The 24,624-nt window shown below is 34.4% G+C and overlaps 1 protein-coding gene across 1 annotated transcript in view; it reads left to right on the top strand.

Moving 5' to 3' along the window:
* Positions 1 to 24,245, top strand: part of LOC148948072 (uncharacterized) — a 38,982-nt gene extending 14,737 nt beyond the window's left edge. Inside the window, exons 2-3 of the mRNA XM_089096082.1 lie at positions 14,124 to 14,422; positions 24,162 to 24,245. Coding sequence (XP_088952208.1) covers positions 14,144 to 14,422; positions 24,162 to 24,245 — 363 coding nt within the window. The 5' untranslated portion in view covers positions 14,124 to 14,143. The remainder of the gene's footprint in view (positions 1 to 14,123; positions 14,423 to 24,161) is intronic.
* The last annotated feature ends 379 nt before the right edge of the window (positions 24,246 to 24,624 follow it).

Below are 24,624 nucleotides of genomic sequence, written 5' to 3'. Positions count from 1 at the left end.
CGAAGGGGACTAGATTTCTGAGAAATTGATTTACATAATCGAAGGGGAATTCTCTCATGAGGGGATTACATCTTTAAATATGGCTTCTCTGGTATTTAGGTCTAAGAGATAAATATTAATATTCTATCGAAGCCATAATAGTGTAACTAGAAACACCTTAGATTTTTTCAGAATATCATACGAGATCAAGACAAATTGAATATATTTTACGAGGGAAATGGTTTCCTGGGAATTTCAAATGTGACAGCGCAGGGATGCCGAAACAAAGGAACACGCAGGAATTACTTTTAGGGGATTATTTGGGCGAAAAAAATTAATCGGCATTTTAGGGATTTTTTGGGCAAAACAGTTTGAGACATTTTAGAAGATGATTTGGGGTGAAACCTACCCAAATCCCAAAGGAGCCCTCACCCAACTTTTTTGCCCCTCCCATTTCTTTTTAACTTTTTTGGTGCGCTTGAGACACAGAAGGGCCTCCCTCCCCTGGGCCCCCAAAGAGCCCCCCCATCCCCCCATTTTTTAATACTTTTTTTGCGCACTTGAGACACAGAAGGGCCCCTCCCCCCTCCTCCCAACTTTTTGGCTCCCCCCGAATATATTTTTTCAGAACAAGTTCTTTACGTAATGTCCCTGATAAACCAATTTTACAACTTGAAGTACTCATCCTTAAAATCACAACTTTACATTATGGCTTTTTGAATACCCCAACACCAAGCAATACTTTTTAAAAGACTTTATTATATCTTTTCAGAACAAGTTCTTTTCTTAATACCCCTCCTAAATCAGTTTTAAAAGTTGATGTTCTCACGTTTTTCACCCATAACGCTACCTGACGGCTTTTTGAATACCACAACACTAAACATTACTATTCAAAAGGCTTTATTTTATTATTTAATAACAAAGTGCTTTCTTAATGTCCATCCTAAACCCATTTTACAAGTTGAAGTACTCATCCTTTTCACCCATAACTTTGCTTTATGGCTTTTTTGAATACCCCAACACCAAGCAATACTTTTCAAAGGCTTTATTATATTTTTCATAACAAGTTCTTTTCTTAATGTCCCTCTTAAAGCCATTTTACAAGTTGAAGTATTCATCCTTTTCACACATAATTTTACCTTACGGTTTTTTTCATACCCCAACACCAAGCAATACTTTTCAAAAGGCATTATTATATTATTTCAAAACAAGTTTGTTTTTAATTTCCCTCCTAAACCAATTTTACAAGTTGAAGTATCCATCCTTTTCACCCACAACTTTACTTTATGGCTTTTTGAATACCCCTACACCAAGCAATGCTTTTTAAAAGGCTTTATTATATTATATCAGAACAAGTTCTTTTCTTAGTATCCGTCATAAACCAATTTTACAACTTGAAGTACTCATCCTTTTCACACACAACTCAACAGCTTTTTGCATACCCCAACACCAAGCAATACTTTTCAAAAGGTTTTTCAGAACAAGTTCTTTTCTTAATGTCCCTCCTGCATCTATTTTACAACTTCAAGTATTCATTCTTTTCACCCACAATTCTATGACTTTTTGCATACCTAAACACCAAGCAATAATTTCAAGAGGCTTTAACATATTGTTTCAGAACAAGTCCTTTCTTAAAATCACTCTTAAACCAATTTTACATGTTGAATTACTCATCCTTTTCCCACACAAGTCTAAGATTTTTTGTGTACCCCAACACCCAGAAATACTTTTCAAAAGGCTTTATTATATTATTCTTTTCTTAATGTCACTCCTAAACCAATTTTACAACTTGAAGTAGGCATCCTTTTCACCCACAACTTTACTTTACAGCTTTTTGAACACCCCAATACCAAGCAATACTTTTAAAAAGGCTTTACTACATTTTTCCGAACAAGTTCTTTTCTTAATATCCCCCTTAAACTTATTTTATAAGTTGAAGTACTCATCCTTTTCACACACAATTCTACGACTTTTTGCATACCCCAACATCAAGCAATACTTTACAAAAGGCTTTTCAGAACTTGTTCTTTTCTTAATATCCCTCCTAAATCAATTTTACAAGTTGAAGTACTCATCCTTTTCCCACACAACTCTAAGACTTTTTGCATACCCCAACACCCAGCAATACTTTTCAAAAGGCTTTATTATATTATTCTTTTCTTAATGTCCCTCATAAACTAATTTTACAACTTGAAGTACGCATCCTTTTCACCCACAACTTTACTTTACAGCTTTTTTAATACCCCAACACCAAGAAATACTTTTAAAAAGGCTTTATAATATCTTTTCAGAACAAGTTATTTTCTTAATGTCCCACCTAAATCAATTTTACAAGTTGAAGTACTCATCCTTTTCACACACAACTCTACGACTTTTTGCATACTCCAACACCAAGCAATACTTTCAAAAGGCTTTATTATATCTTTTCAGAACAAGTTCTTTACGTAATGTCCCTCCTAAACCAATTTTACAACTTGAACTACTCATCCTTTTCACCCACAACTTTACTTTACAGCTTTTTGAACACTCCAACACCAAGCAATACTTTTAAAAATGCTTTATTATATCTTTTCAGAACAATTTCTTTTCTTAATATCCCTCCTAAACCTATTTTACAAGTTGAAGTACTCATCCTTTTCACCCACAACTTTACCTTACGACTTTTTGCATACCAAAACACTAAGCATGACTATTCAAAAGGCTTTATTATATTATTTCAGAACAAGTTCTTTTCTTAATATCCATCCTAAGCCAACTTTACAAGTTGAAGTACTCATCCTTTTCACCCACAACTTTACTTCACGGCTTTTTGAATACCCCTACACCAAGCAATACTTTTCAAACTGCTTTATTATATCGTTTTAGATAAAGATCCTTTCTTGATTTTCCTTATATGGCCAAGTTACAAGTTGAATTACTCATCCTTATCACCACAACTTTAATTTACTACTTTTTGCACGCCCCAACATTAAGCAACACTTTTTAAAGGGCTTTGTTATATTATTTTAGAGCAAGTTTTTTTCTTAGTATCCAATGTAAACCAATTTTACAAGTTGAGATACTCATCCTTTTCACCCACAACTTTACTTTACGACTTTTTGCACACCAGAACATCAAGCAAGGTTCCACTTCAGTTCAGATTTTTCCCCAAAGACACAAATTTAAAGTTATCCTCCAAATTTTTTGTAAAACATAGAAAAAGCTATACAAAAATCGTGAATATTTCACCATGACGATAAGGAGCTCCGCTTTAATTCTGAGATTTTTCCCAAGTTCATAAAAAAATTTAAAGCTCTGTTCTAAATTTTAGCGTTGAAGATAGGAAAAGTTATGCCATGATTGTGACGATTTACCACGAAGATAAAAAGTTCCATGTGATTTCTTATTTTTTATAAGAGGAGAAATAAGCTACAGACAAATTCTATTTTTCCAGAGAAAATAAAAATTTTTCGCTTCAGTTCAGATTTTCCTCAAAGAGATGAAAAAATTTACTGAAAAAATGAAAAAAGATGAAAAGATGAAAAAGATGAAAAAATGATGAAAAAGTACTGTTCCAAATTTTTCATAGAAGACAGAAAAAGTTATACTCTGATCTTGAAAAGTTAGCTCAATTCTGAATTTTACCAAAGAACTTATACTTCAATTCTAATTTATCCAGAGAAAATAAAAAGCTTCCACTTCAGTTCTTAATTCCTTAAAAACATAAAAAATTAAAGTTATGTTCCAAATTTTCCCGTAGAAAATAGAAAAAGTTATACCATAGTTGTGAATATTTTCCATGAAGATAAAAAGTTCCACTTTAATTCTAAATTGACTCAACGAAGTGGGGGAAAGTTCAAGTTTTCTTCTGAACTTTCTCAATGAAAAAGAAATTAGTAAGAGATAAATTCTATTTTTTCCGAAGAATATTTTTTACCAAAAAAGGTCAGCTTTAGTTCTGATTTATCACAAAAAGATGAAAAAATTTAAAGTACTGTTCCAAATTTTTCATAGAAGATAGAAAAAACTATACATTGATTGTGAAAAAATAGCTCAATTCGGAATTACCAAAGAACTTGCAAATCAATTCTATTTTTTTAAGAAATAAAAAGGTTCCACTTCAGATCTTAATTTCTCAAATTGCATAAAAATTTAAAGTTCAGTTCTAAATTTTTCCGTGGAAGATAGGAAAAGTTATACTATGATTGTGTACATTTTCCACGAAGATAAAAAGTTTCACTCTAATTCAAAATTTTTATAATTTCACTTCCGATATTTCTCAAAGAGATGAAAAAATTTAAAGTTCTGTTCCAAATTTTACCCTAGATACATCGATTCTGAATTTTTCCTCCAAAAAGAGAAAAAGTTCAGCTTTAATTACATATTTTCTCAAAGAAGTGAAGAAAACTTCAAGTTCTGCTCGAAATTTTTTGTAGAAGATAGAAAAAAAGTTATACTTAAATCGTGAATATTCGCCATGACGATAAGGAGCTAAACTTTAATTCTGAGTTTTCTCGAAGAAGTGTAAAATGTTCAAGTTCTCTTCTGAATTTTATTAAAGAAGAGAAAATGTTAGCACAATTCTGAAATTTACCAAAGAAAATGAAAAAAGCTTCTACTTCAGTTCTTAATTTCTCAAAGACATAAAAATTTTTAAGTTCTGTTCTAAATTTTTACATAGAAGATAGGAAAAGCCATACTATGATTGTGAATATTTTTCACGAACATAAAAAGTTTCATTTTAATTCTAAACTTTCTTCATTTCAATTCCGATTTTTCTCAAAGAGATGAAAAAATTAATGTTCTCTTCCAAATTTTTCCTAGAAGATAGGAAAAGTTATACTATAATTGTGAATATTTTCCACGAAGATAAAAAGTTTCATTTTAATTCTAAATTTTATAAATTTTAATTCCGATTTTCCTTAAAGAGATCAAAAAATTAAAGTTCTGTTCAAATTTTTGGTAGTAGATAAAAAGAAGTTGTACTTTAATCGTGAATATTCGCCATGACGGTAAAGAGCTACACTTTAATTCTGATTTTTCTCGAAGAAGTGCAAAATGTTCAATTTCTCTTCTGAATTTTCTCAAAGAAGAGAAAAAATTAGCTCAATTCTGAATTTTACCAAAGAAAATGAAAAAAAAGTTTCCACTTCAGTTCTTAATTTCTCAAATAGCATAGAAAATTTTAAGTTCTGTTCTAAATTTTTCCATAGAAGATAGGAAAAGTTATATTATGATTGTGTATATTTTCCATGAAAATAAAAAGTTTCACTTTAATTCTAAATTTTCTCAATGAAGTGAAGAAAAGTTCAAGTTCTCTTCAGAATTTTTTCAATGGTGAGCACTGGTGAGCACTGGTGATCACTGGTGAGCACTAGCAACAATCACTCAAATTATACGAGCTATATACAGTTCATATTGTTGACACCAAAGTCATATAAGGAATTGATCGGCTTCTCTAATGGATATGAATATATTACAGATACTGAAAGTATAGATGCACTTAAAAATGACACAACTAGTGAATTACATCTAGTTGGAAAAATATATCGTGAGATATTTAATACACCCCAATGACTACCACCAAATATTAAAGTGGATATAAAATTTACGCTTGTTCCATCCAACTTCAATTTCCGAAAGGAACTTCCTGCCAATCCTGATGTAACTCTCTCTCTCACCTTGGCAATACTTCATGTACAAAAGCAGCAGGTTATGAGTTCTGTTGCTTTTGCAGTGGAAAAACTGAGAGGTATTAGAAATAATATATAATTATTTGTTCCTCATACAATCACCCATCAACGTCATATTGCCACGAGTTCACGCACCTTCACCGACTTATCCTTTATCAATGGTGAAATTACGCCAAAATTAGCATTGGCATTTGTAAGACGTACTAGTGCAATAGGATCGTTGACAGGTATTCCAAATAAATTTGAGATGTTTGGGCTTTCATCTCTTGTATGTAAAGTAAATGGAATCCCAATCGACAACCGATCTTTTGATAAATCCTATAAGACACTGTATGAGTTGACAATGAGATCTCTAGATCATGATTCACAGCTATTTGAAAATTATATAACCGAAAAAATGTTCGCTAAAATACATGGCATCATTGTACTAGACTTGTCTGGCACTCAAGATCTGAGTATAGTACGAACAGGGAGCGCAAGTTTAGAGTATATATTTGCCGACCCATTACCTGAGAGTATTGCCCTAATCTCGTTAAATCAATTTGAAACCTATTGGGAAATCACTCCCGAAGGCAGTGTTCTACTAGACCTTGCACCAAGAACACAAGTCAAATAATCAGCACATTTAATATGGACCCCTACATGTCCAAACACAGATCCTAATGTATACCGTCGGACTTCCTTGGAAAAATTCAAAGTGCAAACAATACCATTATCATTATTAATAGCAGTCCATCGAGTGTGAAGACAGGTCATTGGCTCTGCATTTTTCAAACATCAAAGAGAATTGAATTTTTTGATCCTCTTTGTCTACCCTATACATTCTTCACTCCGCACATCAACAGCTATATTGAGAGCAGTGGAAAAACTATTATTCAAAGTCGAAAGAGAATGCAGGATCTATCGACTAAAATTTGTGGTTTTCTTGCGCTACTATATTTCGTTTTCACATATCGTGGTTGTACTTACAAGCCGTTTCTCAACATTTACATGGACAATCCACGTCTGAACGACTTTATGGGTGAAAATATGATCTCAGACCTGTATAATATTGATTTTAGTGGCCTACGAGTAAAGTTTGAAAAATGGTATTCGTATGTCCTGATATTGACTGCTATGTTGCTACTCTTGGTCCAAGACAACAGGGCAATTGAATGGACTAATACAAAGGTCGTTCATCAATGTCTAGCTATGGTCTTGGCAGTTTTTTTGCTAAGCTGTTTCATTCTGCACTACCTCTGGCTAAAAAATATATTGTACTGGTTGCGATAGATTTTGTATCCTTTACACTATACGATTGGGGCTCTGCCGAGGATTTAAAATAAAGTGCTTGGAAAATCTTAGGTCCAGTGCACGAACCCTTGGTGAGCAATAGAAATCTCGTAAAATGGAAAAGGTTTAAAAAACTTGAGAAACAGTGCATCACTCATCAGTCTCTACTCAGGTCAGGAACGAAAGACATCACTCCTTACAAAGAAAAGAACGAAAAAACATCTACAATAAGCAGAAGAAGAAGAAGCCCAAGGGAGAAGATTGTTAGATCGAAACAGGATTTCTGTTCCTAGACTGAACAATGGCATATCTACCGCAGAAGGAATCTGAGGGTAAAACTATGATACTATGAACAATTCTATCCACAACAACCACTCTCCGATATTATCCACTTTCAAATTTATTCCAATGAAGACTACTTTATGAACATGTTTTCAACATTTATAGAATTACATGTGATACCCAAGAAGTCCGACAACAGAATGCCAATTTTTGCTGAGGGAATATCTTATGAAAATTGTATATTATAAAATTTATTTCGACAAATCAGTTTCTACATAAATGGAACACTGGTGAGCACTAGCAACAATCACTCAAAATATACGAGCTATATACAGTTCATATTGTTGACACCAAAGTCATATAAGGAATTGATCGGCTTCTCTAATGGCTATGAATATATTACAGATACTGAAAGTACAGATGCACTTAAAAATGACACAACTAGTGAATTACATCTAGTTGGAAAAATATATCGTGAGATATTTAATATACCCCAATGGCTACCACCAAATATTAAAGTGGATATAAAATTTACGCTTGTTCCATCCAACTTCAATTTCCGAAAGAAACTTCCTGCCAATCCTGATGTAACTCTCTCTCTCACCTTGGCAATACTTCATATACCAAAGCAGCAGGTTATGAGTTCTGTTGCTTTTGCAATGGAAAAACTGAGAGGTATTGGAAATAATATAAAATTATTTGTTCCTCATACAATCACCCATCAACGTCATATTGCCACGAGTTCACGCACCTTCACCGACTTATCCTTTATCAATGGTAAAATTACACCAAAATTAGCATTGGCATTTTTAAGACGTGCTAGTGCAATCGGATCGTTGACAGGTAGCCCACATAAATTTGAGATGTTTGGGCTTTCATCTCTTGTATGTAAAGTAAATGAAATCCAACTCGACAACCGATCTTTTGATAAATCCTATGGGACACTGTCTGAGTTGACAGTGAGATCTCTAGATCATGACTCACAGCTATTTGAAAATGATATAACCGAAAAAAGTTCGCTAAAACACATGGTATCATTGTACTAGACTTGTCTGGCACTCAAGATCTGAGTATAGTACGAACAGGGAGCGCAAGTTTAGAGTATATATTTGCCGACCCATTACCTGAGAGTATTGCCCTAATCTCGTTAAATCAATTTGAAACCTATTGGGAAATCACTCCCGAAGGCAGTGTTCTACTAGACCTTGCACCATGAACACAAGTCAAATAATCAGCACATTTAATATGGACCCCTACATGTCCAAATACAGATCCTATTGTATACCATCGAACTTCCTTGGAAAAATTCACAGTGAAAAAAATACCATTATAATTGTTAATGGCAGTCCATCGAGTGTAAAGACAGGTTTTTGGCTGTGCATCTTTCAAACAACAAAGAGAATCGAATTTTTTGATCCTCTTGGTCTACCCTATACATTCTACACTCCGCACATCAACAGCTATATTGAGAGCAGTGGAAAAACTATTATTCAAAATCAAAAGAGAGTGCAGGATCTATCGACTAAAATTTGTGGTTTTCATGCGCTACTATATTTGTTTTCAGATATCGTGGTCGTACTTACAAGCAGTTTCTCAACATTTACGTGGACAATCCACTTCTGAACGACTTTATGGGGGAAAATATGATCTCAGACCTGTATAATATTGATTTTAGTGGCCTACGAGTTAAGTTTTTTAAAAATGTATGTAAATTTGTTTATTAATAAAAAAGATGCCTATGCACAATAATGTCTTTATTCTCCTTTTTAGATTTCTTCTTCTTCTTCTGGTGCGTATAGGCAAGTGTCGAGAACAGCCAATGCTGGTAGATCATTTGAATTCACTGTATATTGATCTTGATTGGCTGCAAAGTCAGGGTCACATTTTCTACAGTAAAAAGTAACTTCACTCTTATTGTATCTCTTTATATAGTCAATGATGCTATTTGCATTAATATTGTGTAATTCACGTGTTTCAATTTGTCTATTTGAAGCAATATCACATACCGTATTTTCAAGTGGTGAATCACATTCGGTAACTGCCTGTTCGTAGTGCAAGCTACCGCTGGCACCAGTGTTCGTTGTGTTTTGCCACCAGTGTTATACTGGTAGACCACAACGCCACTGGCGCGGTAATATACTGGTGTCACCACTTATTGGAGGGGAAAGCCCCGGCCCCAAATGATAATGCTATGCCCGTCTCTACCATACCGGTTCTGCAAATATCGGGTTTGGTACTACCCTATTTACAGTATACAATGTCCCAGGGTACGATTACGCGGTCGAGTGGTCAAATGGCCACTTTCTTAAGCCAAATGTACCCGCCTTGGGGTACGGCTAGAAAATCTCTTAACTCTCTCCTTGGAGGTAACAAACCTCCCTGTCAATATAATAATGACGGTACCTCGTAGCTCTATTCCTACCCTAACTGGGTTACGGAAAATAGTACACAGTTTCTATAAAATACCTTACTTGTATTCTTCCAAAAAGGGTCACATAACAACCTCAAAAACGGAACTAAAGGTAAAAATCTTACAATTAATCAATACACTTTCAGACGCGCGCTTGCGCGCGCACCTCTGACCAAAGGCGATGACTGGCCGAATCAAATCAGACTCCCAGCATCCTTTGAAGCTTTTCAAACTAAATTTAAGCTGTATTAGTCATCGCTCAACTGGCTTTTTCAACCACTCGCTAATTAGTGGATTCTTAAGACATCGTAATAAAAACTTTTCCTGGGGGTTTAGCTATTCAACATAAATAAAGTTAAATTTATAAAAAGGCATTTTTCTGAAACAAAAGGGGCCAAAGGTCCCAACACCTCCCTCCTAAGAAAAATGACCGCCATCACGCCATGGGTCAGAGCACAAAACAGAAACATAAAATAAATAACACCAACTTCAACATCACCAAACTTACTTATCTTCTTTTCTTTCTTCTACCAATGCCTGTATTTCCACCGCTTGGCTCAGGATTCGTCGTCATCCCCACGTCTCTGTTGTAGAACCACCATGGTCTATATCATATGGCATCCGCATTTGGTCTCGAAAATCGAAGTCACCAAGATTCGTAGAAATTCATTGTGCACAGCACAATCAAAAACAAAAATTTTCTTGCTCTCACGAATTTACATTTGACAGGAGCAGAGAATCAGTTCCTGGAACTTTCGATGATGCCAGCCATCGTGAAAAATTGGCTGCACTAGCCTCTTAATTTCCATCTGTGGAAACAACCCCACATCTCAATAAAAAAGTAAATTGCCCCTTGGCATAATTTCAAATAGTCTAAGACCGAAAATACAAAGGCCTGTGAAAACGATAGGAGTTCAGGAAAATGAAGTAAGAATCTGAGCGAACCTTGAATCGCTTTTTTCTGGGCCTTGTTCCCTAAAATAATTGAATGAATAATGCTCGGCGATGAGGGATGAAGATAATATTGAAGACTGGAAAGACAAGGCTTCAGTAAAGGGGTCACAACTTGTCCGCCAGTTGTGCATTGAGGAAAAGGGCAATCTTTCACGTCTTCCCGCAGGGGATCTTTCCCAAGGGATTCCTCCCCCTCAAAAAGTAAAAAACCTCTTTTGAGTTAATAAAACCATTCTCAGATTTCTTCCCAATTTTTTTCAATCCAACCCACAATTCAGTATCTCCAATCTTTCCGTAACTCTTTGTTGACAAGTCAATTCTATGTCATGGGTCTTCTCCTCCCTCCTAAGTTTTTTCGTCTTATCATAATTTCGTAATTTTCCCAGTGGTTCTTGGACCTCTTTGTCCCCCCTATTATTTATGTCATCAAGGCACAGCCCATCCAACATTTTTTTTTATTTTTCGCCACTGCTGACTGAATCTCCAAATTTTTGCTCTTTTGTACACTTCTCTTTTCATCTCTACTTTTCTCAATTTTGTCATTCGCACAAAATAATAAATCATCGTTAAATCTGATTTGGACTCCAGTGTCCACCATCTTTGACTGGATTACTTCATTGTAGCTCCGTTTAATATCTCTTTTCTCTCTCTCTTAGTTTTGTAGTAGCATTTCTCTTGTTTTGTAGTAGCATTAATAAATCATCATGAAATCTGAATTGGACTCCAGTGTCCATCTTCGACTGCCTTTCTTTATTGTAGTTCCGCTAAATATCTTTCTTCTCTCTTTTAGTCTTTTTTATTCTTACCGCAGCAACAAATATTTCGTCATATGAACTCCGACATTTGGATTTTCATATTCTACTAAAATGTGTCGAGCTTTCCGAGGAAAAGCGCGTACAATAAATTTCGTCTCATTCTTTTCTGGTACACTCAGCGTTTCATTTTGGCCTGTACTTGTTAGCGTCTCATATTCATTAAAAGTGTTCTCAAGTTTTCTATTATTTGCAAATTTTCCTGAAAAATCATTTTCGCGCGTCTTATTTTCAATATTATCTGTCTATTTATTTCCGCATCCCATTTTTGTGGATTATCAACATGTTGAACCCGCGTATCAAGTATTTTGTTTTTTCGACAGGGTGGCACAGCCTCCAAATTTGTTTTATGGGCCGGTACACCTCTTCGCCTTGTCAACGAAGTAGCATATTTTCCAGTAAAAGTGTTTAATGTCTGGTAATTTTCTTTTTCTAGCCATTGATTCTTGGATTAATTATTATGGCTATTTGACAGCCTAGAAGTTAGTTGTGATAAAATCTCCCTTTCTGGAATTCCCCAGCGGGCTTCTCTTAGGCCTATCATGATTATTTTAAACTCTTGGTGATATCTTTCTTCTTTCTCTCTAGCTATTTTATCATTCTCCTTTTTTCGTTCTCTGACTATTCTATCAGCCTCTTCCTTTCGTTCTCTGGCTATTCTATCAGCCTGTTCCTTTCGTTCTCTATCTACCCTCTCTTTCTCTCTTTCTTGTCTATTTTTCTCTCTTTCTTGTCTATCTTTCTCTCTTTCTCGTCTATCTTTTTCAATTTTGTCCATACGGGCCTGATGAAGTATTTCATTGGCTTGCCTATCTTTTTCAATTTGATCTATCTCATCCTGTAATTTTTTCCTATATTCTAGGTGCTTTCTTTCGTCCACCTCTTCTCTTTGTTCTTTTTCTTTTCTATCTCTCTCTCTTTCTATCTCTTTTCGTTCTCTGTCTTTCCTTACTTTCTCCATGAAATTTAATATACGTTGTCTCATATCTTTCTCCCTCTCTTTTCTATCTCTCTCTCTTCTTTTTCTATGGGCATCACTCGCCCTTTTCGGTCTTGAGTTAATCTCATCTCTGTCCGACATAATTTCAAATTTCCCTTAACTTCAAATTACCTCTTCAGTCTAAATGAAAATTCTTTTATCCATTTAACTTCCGGTCTCTCGCGAAAAATTGTTTTGACACGCAGAAATTTTAGCCTTATATTTTTGAATACTAATTAGTTTAGCGATATATTGATTCGTAAATTTTTCAATTATGATCTCACAAGGCATAGCCCATAATAGATATTCATAATTGTATTAATTGATTCAGTATTTCTTTCTTTTCTCTTTATATGTAACCAGAATAGGCTACTATCACTATGTAGGCTAACTCGACTAGTGTCTTCGAAAATGCGGAATTCTTTTATTATCAACGCTGTTAATAATTCCTGTTCTTGCTGCCACCAATGTTCGTAGTGCTAGCTACCGCTGGCACCAATGCTCGTAGTGTTATACTGGTAGGCCACAACGCCACTGGCGTGATAATATACGGGTGTCACCACTTATTGGAGGGGAAAGCCCCGGCCCCAAATTATAATGCTATGCCCGTGTCTACCACATCAGTTATGCAAATATCGGGTTTGGTACTACCCTATTTACAGTATACCCTGTCCCAGGGTATGATAACGCGTTCGAGTGGTCAAATGGCCACTTTCTAAAGCCAAATGTACCCGCCTTGGGTTACGGCTAGAAAATCTCTTAACTCTCTCCTTGAAGGTAACAAACCTCCCTGTCAATATAATAATGACGGTACCTCGTAGCTCTATTCCTAGCCTGCATGGGCTATGGAAAATAGTACACAGTTTCTATAAAATACCTTACTTGTATTCTTCCAAAAAGGGTCATATATAACAACCTCAAAAACGGAACTAAAGGTAAAAATCTTACAATTAATCAATACACTTTCGGACGCGCGCTTGCGCGCGCACCTCTGACCAAAGGCGATGAATGGCCGAATCAAATCACGCTCCCAGCATCCTTTGAAGCTTTTCAAACTCTAAATTTAAGCTGTATGAGTCATCGCTCAACTGGCTTTTTCAACCACACGCTAATTAGTGGATTCTTCAGACATCGTAATAAAAACTTTTCCTGGGGGTTTAGATATTCAACATAAATTAAGTTAAATTTATAAAAAGGCATTTTTCTGAAACAAAAGGGGTCAAAGGTCCCAACACTGCCAAATAAAAATCACTAGGTTTATAGTCATAATAGGCAGTGTCGTCACAACGATGACGTAGAAACCAAATTGTCTTGTTACCCCAACAGTTGAATCGTAGACCTGAAGCTTCCTCCCAAAATAATTTAAAGCCACGACGATACCAATCTCGTGGAAATAAACTAAAATCTCGTTTAGGGTTCTTTCCAATCATACCAGGATAAGTGTTCTCCCACTGATCACATTTGTCATAGTTGTCTTCTAACAAGATGATACGATCCTTGTCCCGAGCCAGTTTAAACAAGCGTATCTACTATGTTTAGGAGTTTGTATAAGTGTCATATTAAACTTTGTGCTGGTAAGTCACTCTGTTCTCGTTCTCTCTTGTTTGGCTTTTATTTTTTTTTGTTGGTTGTTAACAATATAAATTTCAGAATTTTTTAAAGTGTGTTCAGCATAAGTGATTTCGCTTCCGATGATAGATGTGTTCTTACGTTCAATGTAAATATAATTCCTTTAACATACGTTTTTACACTTATACTTTTAGTTTGAATTTTTGTAAAAAGCATGGAAATATGGGACGGCAAATTGTACTTAATGGTTCAAGGAAGAGAAGAATGTCTTCAATTACCTGTCACATACAATTGGCTAAATAAGTATCACTTGTCAATAAATACTATGAGGAAAGGTTTTCCAGGTGCAACTGGATTAAAATACAGAACCAAAAATTGTGACTCTGATCAGGTATATAAGCTATTGCTTCTGGACTTGATCGACGTGATCAATTCGAGCTACCACCCAAAGAGAAATGGCAACAACTTGAATTCATGTGTATGTATGCTAAAGGTAAGAACGACCTTCACAATTTCTAGGTAATATAATTTAAAAAAAAACAAAGTTTTTCCGAGGGCAGTAAAGAGCGAAGACGAAACTTCAAATATATTTATTTTTTTCGTTTAATTCGGTATCACTTCTGCACAATGAGCTCAGTTCAATGATTGACTGTCGTTTTAGATCTGAAAATGACATTTCATGATTATTTTGTAGAAAAGTTCGAAGTGAAGGAATCTTATTAGTATTAGGACTGCAAACTCGCTTTAGAATTTGTATCACAACTTAAAATCCTCCGTTTTATGAAGAGAAATAACTGGATTTTCAGAGCTCATATTACGGTTGATATGTTCTTCCTTTCGAGTAATACTAGGTAAGACCAAGATTTTATCTGATAAATAAATCCATTATTTTATATGATGTGTAATGACTTTAAACTTATTATTTTTATGCCTAAGTTTTAAGATAATTTTAATTGTATTCTGAAAGTTACTGATATCACAGCTCCTGTAGGACTACGCTGTATTGTTATCAGACGTATCGATATCACGCGTATCGGTATGGGCGTATTGTTATTGGGCGTTTTGGTATCGCCTTTATCTTAGAGAGGTTTGTAGTAGCTCATATAAAAGATATTGCTCATGTATAGGTCCTTCCTTCCTATAAATTTCATCATCAGCAAGTTCCAAATCATGGTTACAGCGGTAGCTGCAACCTAGTAAAGAGCGAACCGCAGCCCATTGTAACCAAAAGTTAAAAAACGCGTTTTGAAACTGCCTAGTAAAAAATAATTGCCATCTGACTCTGACTCAGAAATGGTAACTATTATTTCGGTTTGTCTTAAAAGTAAAAGCTTACTGCGAAAAAAAAATTATAGTGATTTCGAAAAAAGTCTGAAACGCCTCGAAAATGGCGTCAAATCAAAATGAAAAGTCTACCTTTGGAATCAGCACTGTCGAAAACCTAGTTATGAGAATTTACAACCCCCTCCTTGAACAACATGGAAAAAGACGTTTTTTGCATGGGTAGCACTGATCTGTCTCTCGGTTTTTTTTTTTTTTTTTTTTTTTTTTTTTTTTTTTTTTTTTTTAGCAGGGCTAAGGATCGACCAGAACATCATAGAGAGATGTATAATAGCTCATTCGAACGGAAATTAAATTGGCCAGAACCCTTTTTAAGTGACCAAAAAGATTGGAGGGCAACTAGCCATCCCCCTCTCCCTAAGGGCCCCCTCCCCCAAAGTCATCCAATCACAATTTTAATGAAACAAGTTAGAAGAAATGGGGCTAATGATCTCTCAGAAACACTAAAAAATACCTGGTTTTCCATAATTGTGGACGAGTCAATTGACCGAACAACAACCAAATTGGTAGTCTTAATGGTGCGATTTTTCTCAGTGAGTGATGAAGATTTAGTCGAGTGTTTTTTTTTTTATGCCGGTTGTCACTGATGCCTCTGCTCAAGGACTAAAAAAGCTCGTAGTGAATGAATTTGACTCAAAAGGGATTCCATTGAAAAATATGATCGGCTTCGCGTCAGCCGTGGTATATATAATTTCATTGCTTATAGTCTAAAAAGAAAGAAAGAGTTTGCGAAGTGTCAAAGGATTGTTAGTATTGCTGAGCACTGCCTTCTGTATCCCAGTAAAAAACATTGGCTGGCAATGGAAAACGTAACTGAACGTTCGCTCGAGCAATGGGAAGCTTTAATATTATATTTTCAATCCATGCTGGCTGAGAGTGTACCATCCGCTAATGATTTATATGCTGCTCTAAAGAGCAATACAGTGCGGCTACATTTTTTGTTCTTTGGACACATTTTACCAATAGCGAAAAGCCTCAACAAAGAGTTCCAGAGTGAAAAAGTTTGGGTACATGTTCTTTTGGAAAAGGTCGAAGGAGGACTGTAAGAAATAATGTGTTGCTTTGTGAAAACGGAAAAATTGAGATGCTTGGGACCTTGAAAGTTTGCCTTTTAAATACCCAAACAACCTAAAAAATTCATGAGAGTATGTATTTTGGTGCAAAATTTGAATTGTTTGCGAAAAACTGTGACGCCAAATTCGTTGATGGAGTTTGCAACAGATGTGCTAGGTTTTACCAAATGCTTTGTGAACAGATCCGATTCCGAATCAGCGATCAAGACGATCGTTTACATCAGCTAAAGTGTTTGAGCCCTACTGTTGCAGTTTCTGGCTCTGTCTCATCACTTACTGGATTGTATGATCGCTTCTCACAGACAATAGATCTGGAAGCGGAAGCTTTGAACAGGGAATGGCGGCTAATTCCACATGCAGGAGAACTAATTCGAGTGCATACACAAAATAACAGCGGTCCTGTTTTATTCTGAAATTTACTTCGGAAGTGCAAGAATGGTCCGGGCGATTTTATGTTCCAAGTTGTGACGCAAATGATGAAGTTCCTTATGGCACTTCCACATTCGAGCACATCAGATGAGAGAAAGTTCTCCTTCCCGAAGTTCATTAAATCACCTTTGAGAAACAGACTGAACGAAGAAAAACTCTCTTCACTAATGCATGTAAATCGATATGTCAAAGATCGCTCAAAATGGGAAATTCCTCGTGTTCTTATGGATTCTGCAAAAAAGCGGAAATAGGATTTACAAGACCCAAAATCTGACAACAATTTAAACTTTGTGAGAACCTGCCTTTATTGTTTCTTATTTTAGTTTGTAGCCTATGATGTTTTTAAACGACTGATTGTATAATTGAAAACTATGTTGTTTGACAGTGACGTAGATCCAAGTGAGGAGCCCAGGCTCTCTTATAGCTTAAGAAAAAGATGAAACAATCGTTACCAATAAACAAAACGTATTGGGAGAAAAAGATTTTCTCTGGATCTTTTTTATTAATGAAGAGATATCAAAATTTTCAAAATTTGGGAAGGGTGGGACAAACTTTTTATATGAAAATATAAAAAGGTCATCTCCAAATTGTCATTGGTGTCCCAGTAATTACACTAGATCAACTAGAGTAAAAATAAAATAGTTTCTATGTTTTTGGAGAAAAAATTAGGGTTTTGAATCGACAAGAAAAAAAAAACGAAAAGTAAATATTTCGATTACATCACCGATAACAAATTTTTAAACTTTGGTAAAAAAAATTAAGGGTAAAAAAATTAACTAAAACTGAAACTTTTCAACTGAAAATCTACCAAAAATTAAGCTTGAATAATCAACTGTTTTGAATTGAACCTTCAAACTTCACTCAACGATAGAGCCTGTTTGCTAGTTCTAATGGCAGTAATTGAAGTGAAGGGAAGTCCTTGCCCCCTTGGTTTTTTGCACCTGCCTAGGTTTTGAAAAACACTATTTTTTGGTCATTTCATTGGAAAAGGCACTTTTTTCATTTACAAAAAAGGGGGAAGTCACCGAAAGCGCACTTTATGGGAATGTGCTATCAAGTCAAATTTATAAAGGATTTTGGAAAAGGATTAAGGAAAAGCAAGGATTTTGTTCTATTCTCTGCATAAAGATACGAAAAGTCATTTTTCAAAGTTCCTAGGGTATTTTTCGCTTGAGAAACAATAAAACATCAATCTAAAGTTATTTTTCCAGACCTAGGGAGATAATTTTACCCCCTTACTACATACGCACCTGTATAGAACATGGTAAAGAAACAAAACAATTGTTAAGTACACTCATAACGAGTATAGTAAATCTAGTGATTTCTAGTGATTTCTAGTCAATAATCTAGTGATTTATGAGCTGATCTAGTGATTTATTTTTAGAACCTAGTGATTTTTGTTTATCACCGGTTGGCAACCACCCCTATATATATACACCGATTCAGGGTATATATTTGCATATTAGTGGGGGATGAAAATAGAAGTCGGTACTTATTTAGTAACCAATAAACAGTCGATAAGTGAAGTTTGGTTAATGATAATGGAATAAAACGGTAAAATTATACTTTAGCTATTTTGGTCTATCTTGGAAAGGGGTTAGGTAAGGAAAATGAAAATTTGAGGGATGAGTATACAGACTACAATATGTCCCGGGAAGGTATTTTGAAGCACCTACCTCCACTCCTTTTCCCTCTCGATGGTCCTGAAATTTGCGTACATGACAGGTTGACCTATTGACTATTGAAATTTTGACAAAACAACATTTTACCTTAATTTTCATAGTTATCAGTTTCTTTTTCTTTGGCTTTAGTTCTGAAAATACATTTCCTGTTTTTTTAGCAAAATTTTGAGCTATATCAATGTTTTATTTTCAAAATTTAGGAAATGTTTTTTCCATTAGTTTAAAACCTTATAAATTGGGATTGAGCAAAGTTGTGAAGCTGAAAATAATTTTATGTACTTCATTTAAGCAGAAAATCTATTTTGCAAGGTTATACTTTTATAGCACAAAGATTTCTAAGGGTAATCAAAGGTCAGACCCAACTAGAGGGCAAAGAAACGGAAGTAGGTACTTCAAAATACCTTCCCGGGACATACTTTAGCCTGTTGATCCATCCCTGAAAGTTTAATTTTCCTAACATAACCCCTTTCGAAGATAGCCAAAAGTAGCTAAAGTAGAATTTTACCCTTCATCTAAGCAGAATATCTATTTTGCAAAGATTCACTTTTATAACACAGAGATTTGTAAAGGTCATCAAAGGTCAGGACGCTCTAAAAGGAGTGGAGGTAAGTACTTCAAAATACTTTCCCGGGACATACTTTAGCCTGTAGACCCATTCCTGAAAGTTTCGTGTTCCTAACCTTACACCTTTCCAAGATAGCCAAAAGTAGCTAAAGTACAATTTTACCAAATAAAACAGATTATGATAAAAATATAATAGTTTAGAAACAAATTTGGGCTGTGGCGAGAAGTCAAGTTTGGTTAATTCTAATGAAATAAAAGAAAATAGGATGAAAATATAATACTTTACGAACAAATTTTGGCTATATATTTGCAGAGTAGGGGGGGGTGCTTGTAAAGCATAGCATATATTAAATACGGAGCCTAACCTAACCTAGGTACCTTTTTCGGTAATTTTTTGCAGCTCATATTATTGACTTACGAATAAAGTGAACATACCACTCAATGCCTTTTTCATGCTCTTTACGAATATAATAATCATTTTTGTTGCAGATGAATTTTTGACAAATAAGAACAAACACGGTTAAGATACATCTTATTTTATCAAAAATATTTGATCATTTAAGAAACTTGGGTTTTAGTTTTGACAAAGAAGAACACTTACGGTTAAGATACATCTAATTTATTAAAAATATTTGATCATTTAAGAAACTTGGGTTTTAGTTTTGAGAGATAAGAACACATGATTCAGATACATTTGATTTGTTAAAAGTATTTGATCATTTAATAAACTCGGGTTTCAGTTTTGACAAAATATGTACACACACTGTTTAGATACATCTAATCTATTAAAAATATTTTGATCATTTAAGAAACTTGGATTTCAGTTTTGACAAATAAGAACACACAAGGTTAAGATACGTCTAATTTATTAAAAATATTTGATCGTTTAAAAAACTTGGGTTTTACTTTGTCCAAATATTAATATACACGGTTAAGATACATCCGATTTCTTCAAAATACCTGATCATTTAAGAAACTCGGGTTTTTAGTTTTGTACAACAAACTCAGAATTTATCAAATACCAAAGTTTAGTGCAGTCAAAACAACTTTTATTAGATTTTTGATGCGCAGTCAGCAACTAAGACATTCGGAACTTACCTACTAGCTGAGTGTTCCATGCAAAAGTGTTTTTCTATAAATTTTTTGATACTCAGTCACCAATTCAGGCTTTATTGTACCATTTCTCTCATAGGGCTATTTTATCATCACTTAAAATATATACTACTTTATTAATTTTGACTTTATGCATACCCCAATACTAAACAACACTCTTCAATAGGTTTATTTTATCGTTTCCATCATAGGGATGTCGTATCATCGCTTAAAATATATATGATTATTTCAATCTTTTGCCTAGCCCAATACTAAACAATACTCTTCAAAAGATTTTATTGTATAATTTCCACCCATAAGGCTGTCGTATCATCGCTTAAAATATATTTGATGTTATTAATTTTGACTTTATGCATACCCCAATACTAAACAATGCTTTTCAAATGACTTTTGTGTATTTTTTCCTCATAGGGCTGCCGTATCGTCGTTTAAAATACATATGACTTTATTAATTTTGACTTTATGTATACCCTAATACTAATCATTATTTTTCAAAAAAAATCGAACTCTAAAAATAAAATTTTACTGCAAACATTAATTTTCTAATAGTAAAAATCACGATTAACATATCTTTATCATCCTCATTTCGTATTTTGAAAATATCAAAAGTGAAATTTTTTGTTTTAAGTTTATTTTGTCATTTTAAGACATGAAAAAAAACGTTGTATGAAAGAGTTTCTAAGTTAAACAAAAGTAAAAAAATATTAAAGTTAAGAAAAAGTTAAAAAAAAAGTAAAAAAAGGGTGGGGGTGCAAAAAGTTGGAGGAGGTGACATTGGGCCTCTTGGTGGCCTAAAATATATATGACTTTGTTAATTCCAACTTTATGCATATCCTCAATACTAAGCAATACTTTTTCCAAAGACAAACAATTTATTCATATAATTGTCATGACTTGAATATCATCCTTCGATTCTGATACTTTAATTCTAGCCCTTAAATGAAAATAAACAATTAAAAATTCATAGATGAAAGGGTTAAGAAACCGTGACACTAGTTCCCATAAAATCTTTTTTGTCTCAACAATGTTCTTGACAAATTTCAATTTGTTCAAACGTATTCTTGAAATTCGATCATGTACTAATGTACATGTCATTTGGATTTATCCCTGTTATTCATGTCTAGGAAAGAATTACGCAAATGACTGTCCGGCTGGTACTTGTCTATATGCAGGTCAATGACCCAAATCTAAGTATGGTCTTAGCTTTGGATACCTGTCTGACAAGATTTAGTGCCCAAGGGTATAAAGTCTGTAGTGCTGACAAGATCTAATGTCCAAATATTGGTGTTAGTCTCGTATGAAAAGATAGCATACTACTCTTGGTAATGAATCAAACTGTTTTTGGTAACGAACTGTAAGGAGCAACTTGGCCCAATAGTAACCGAAACTCTAAAAACAGAATTTTGATGACAATATATACATAAAAAATGGCTTTTTATGCTGATTTGAAATATATTAGGTCCGTTAAATTTAATGTCATCCATCAAATACTATGGGCCTGGAAAAATTTGCCTAATTTTCAAAACAGGGGGATATATTGCCCAAAAGTCAGGGAATCTTATTGAAAGTTTCACCATCAGATTCAACCTTACTGTACAAGTTTCGAGCTCCAATTGGCAAAAATGTGGAATTGTCATTTTTTGTCAAAAGAAAGATCACGGTTGAGTGAACTTTCCATGAGAATTTTACACATCGATAATTATAAAGAATTTATATACAAAATTCGTTTTATTTGTCTTACTTTCTTGTTGGCGACTCCGTTTTGCACGTGGAGATGTTCTGAGGGGATTGTCTCGGGGAAATTTTCAGCAGAATTTGTATTCTTTTGGGGATTTTTACGAGGAAAATCTTCCATGGAAGAAATTTTCCAGGAGGGATTTATCACCAGGAGAAATTCATCATGATGAAACTTTCTGTGGAAGAAACTTTCCATTGGGGGAGAATTTTCGGAAAATTTTTCCTCAATAGGGGGGAAGGGATTCCGCCATGACCTGAATAAGGATCAGAAATGGAATAAAAAACATGTCTTGTTTCAAATGAAAATGTGCAAAGGATTATTTTTAAGGTGGAAATATCCGCAAGAAGATTTCTGGGGGGAACTTTCAGCGAAGATGGGTAATTTCCCGGATGGGTAAAAATTGTCCAGGGGTAGTGCCCCGGAGGGAATTTCATTTTCTCCCGGGAACAGGATAAAACATTTGAAGGAATTTTTGAAGGACCATGAAGGAATTTCTTGGGGGGAGGGGGAATTTTCTATGGAGGGAGGGGTAGATTTCCTGGTATTATTTAAAAAACGATCAGTATTTAAATTCAAAATTTAATTAATTCAAATTTTTTCTACTGAAAATAAAGAGCAACATTAAAACTCAAAACAAACTGTAGTTTGTTAAGGGGCTGCCCCCTCCTCAATATACCGCTCTTTAAAAGCCACTGGTCTGAGGAAGTTCCTTAATTTTCTAAAAAGGGAGAAAATACCCTGAGTTATATTAACAAAAATTAGTCCTTCTAATTCAACACATCAGATAATTCTATTGTAGATGTCACCATTTATAGAGTCTAAAAACAAACGGTCTTTATTTCCACCTATCTTTTTTATTTCTCATGATATAAAAAAAAAAAAAATTCACCATAATAACAAAAACTGCTGGAAAAAAAGAATTTGGGTTGACAGTTTACTATATATCCTGATATTCATTCCTGAAAGTCATAATAATTTGGATTTATTAAAGTTAAAAAAGAAAATATTTTAAATGAACTTTGTTTTCAATAAAGTACAAATTATGTTTTGGTCTTTAGAACACACAGGGGGCGTTAGCCCCGATCTTCTTTGTGGTAGTTTTGCTCGTTTTGATTTTGAATTTGTCATTTATTGTAATTTCTGTTTGTTTTTGGGTTTTGTTCATTTATTGATGGTGAGATATAGTAGTTTTACGCTTGAAACATTTTGATTCAGGTTTTTTTTCATTTTTTTATAATGTAGCTCTTTTCTTTTCTTTGAAAAATTTCTTTTATGGAAAAAATTATTTAAAGTTAATTCTTTTTCATTTTTAATTGACATAGTCTTTTTCACTTGCCTTTTTGGTTAGTTCAACTTCCCTTCAACCAGCCCTGATAGTTCTATCTTACTACTTTTATCCGTTCTTAAGATATTGCCGATACGCCCTTTTGATAAAGTGTATGCACATAGTGTCTTTTAATTTAGTTAAACTTCTTACTCAATATTCCATGACGTTTTACCTTAATAGCCTTAGTTTCAGTAGTAGCAGTAGTGGTTGTTGTAGTACTAGTACAAACAGCACTATTAGCAATAGTGGCGTTTCGGTCTTTTACCAGTGACCATTTAAGACACCAAGGGTCAAACATGGTCCACCTTCCCAATAACAAATACTATATGGGAACAATGCGTGAATTGCACAACTTACATGGCTGGCCCCAAGGGCTGTGGAGGGGAGTGTGTCATCCGCAAACTAGGGATAGTTATTGGAACTTTGAACTGTGTTGAAAAAATGGTTATCTCAAATTTTGATTCGATGTCTTTGGGGGAAAAGGGGGCGTGGAAGGTGGACTGGCTGCCCTTCAATCACTTTCAGATCTTTCAAAGGACAATATAGCTGTCAATTTTCAATCGAATGAGCCCCTTCAGAAATTTCTACGACAATGCTCTCCATACGAAGCGGCTTGGTAAAAAGAAAATAACAAATAAATAAATGGTACATAGAGCCTACTTTGCTTAGGCAAACTAAATATAAAAGTCGTTAATTCTAGGCTATTTTTGTATTTTTCTTTTACTATATGTTTGAACTCGTTTGTTTGTGTATGAAATGAATTTGGTTCTCTCAGAAAGTAATAAAAAATAACCTTATCTTGGCTCAAGAGTCCAAAAAATTTTAATAGTTACAAATGACAACGGCAAAAACTCAAATAACTCCTAGTGTTTCTATCAGTCTATGTTTTTATTAGTATATATGTTTACATATTTATTCAATACCATTTTAATCTGTATAAAGCTTGTTACGAACTTTTATTTCAGATGAGAAAAATGCAGAAGAAGGCCCCATGCAAATTAGACGGTCAAGTGATTCTACGGGGGCTGGACAGGGTATGGTTCGATTAAAAATTTATAAAAAAAATTTCTTTTTTCTTTTTTTTTGAAGCACCGTTCTATAACAAGACATTGCCGATTTTATTTTTTAAATTTTACTAGAGAATTCTAGTGATCTAACCGGCAAGTGCAAATTGTACTTAAACACTTAATTTTAAAATGGCCAACTCGTGTTTCCTTTTGATTAGCTTGAAACTTTCAAAAATCGCTGCTTGGACTGAGAGAAACAATACAATTTCGTTTGGAAAGGGTAGGATATTACTTCCTGACAGCACCCTTATTTTTGATCGATCTACAGCTTGCAGGAGTGAGGCCCCAGGACAAAAGGAGCAATAGAGTTAGGTTTGGGACAGGCCCATCTCCCCAAAAATAGAGTTCATGGAAGTTAAAG

This window comes from Artemia sp. Qi Xiang Cuo, chromosome 10 (assembly GCF_049724085.1).
Source record: "Artemia sp. Qi Xiang Cuo chromosome 10, ASM4972408v1, whole genome shotgun sequence".
In the NCBI taxonomy this organism is placed as follows: Eukaryota; Metazoa; Arthropoda; class Branchiopoda; order Anostraca; family Artemiidae; genus Artemia; species Artemia sp. Qi Xiang Cuo.
The sequence above is the reverse complement of the archived record's forward strand: the minus strand, read 5'-3'. Positions and strand labels throughout refer to the sequence as shown.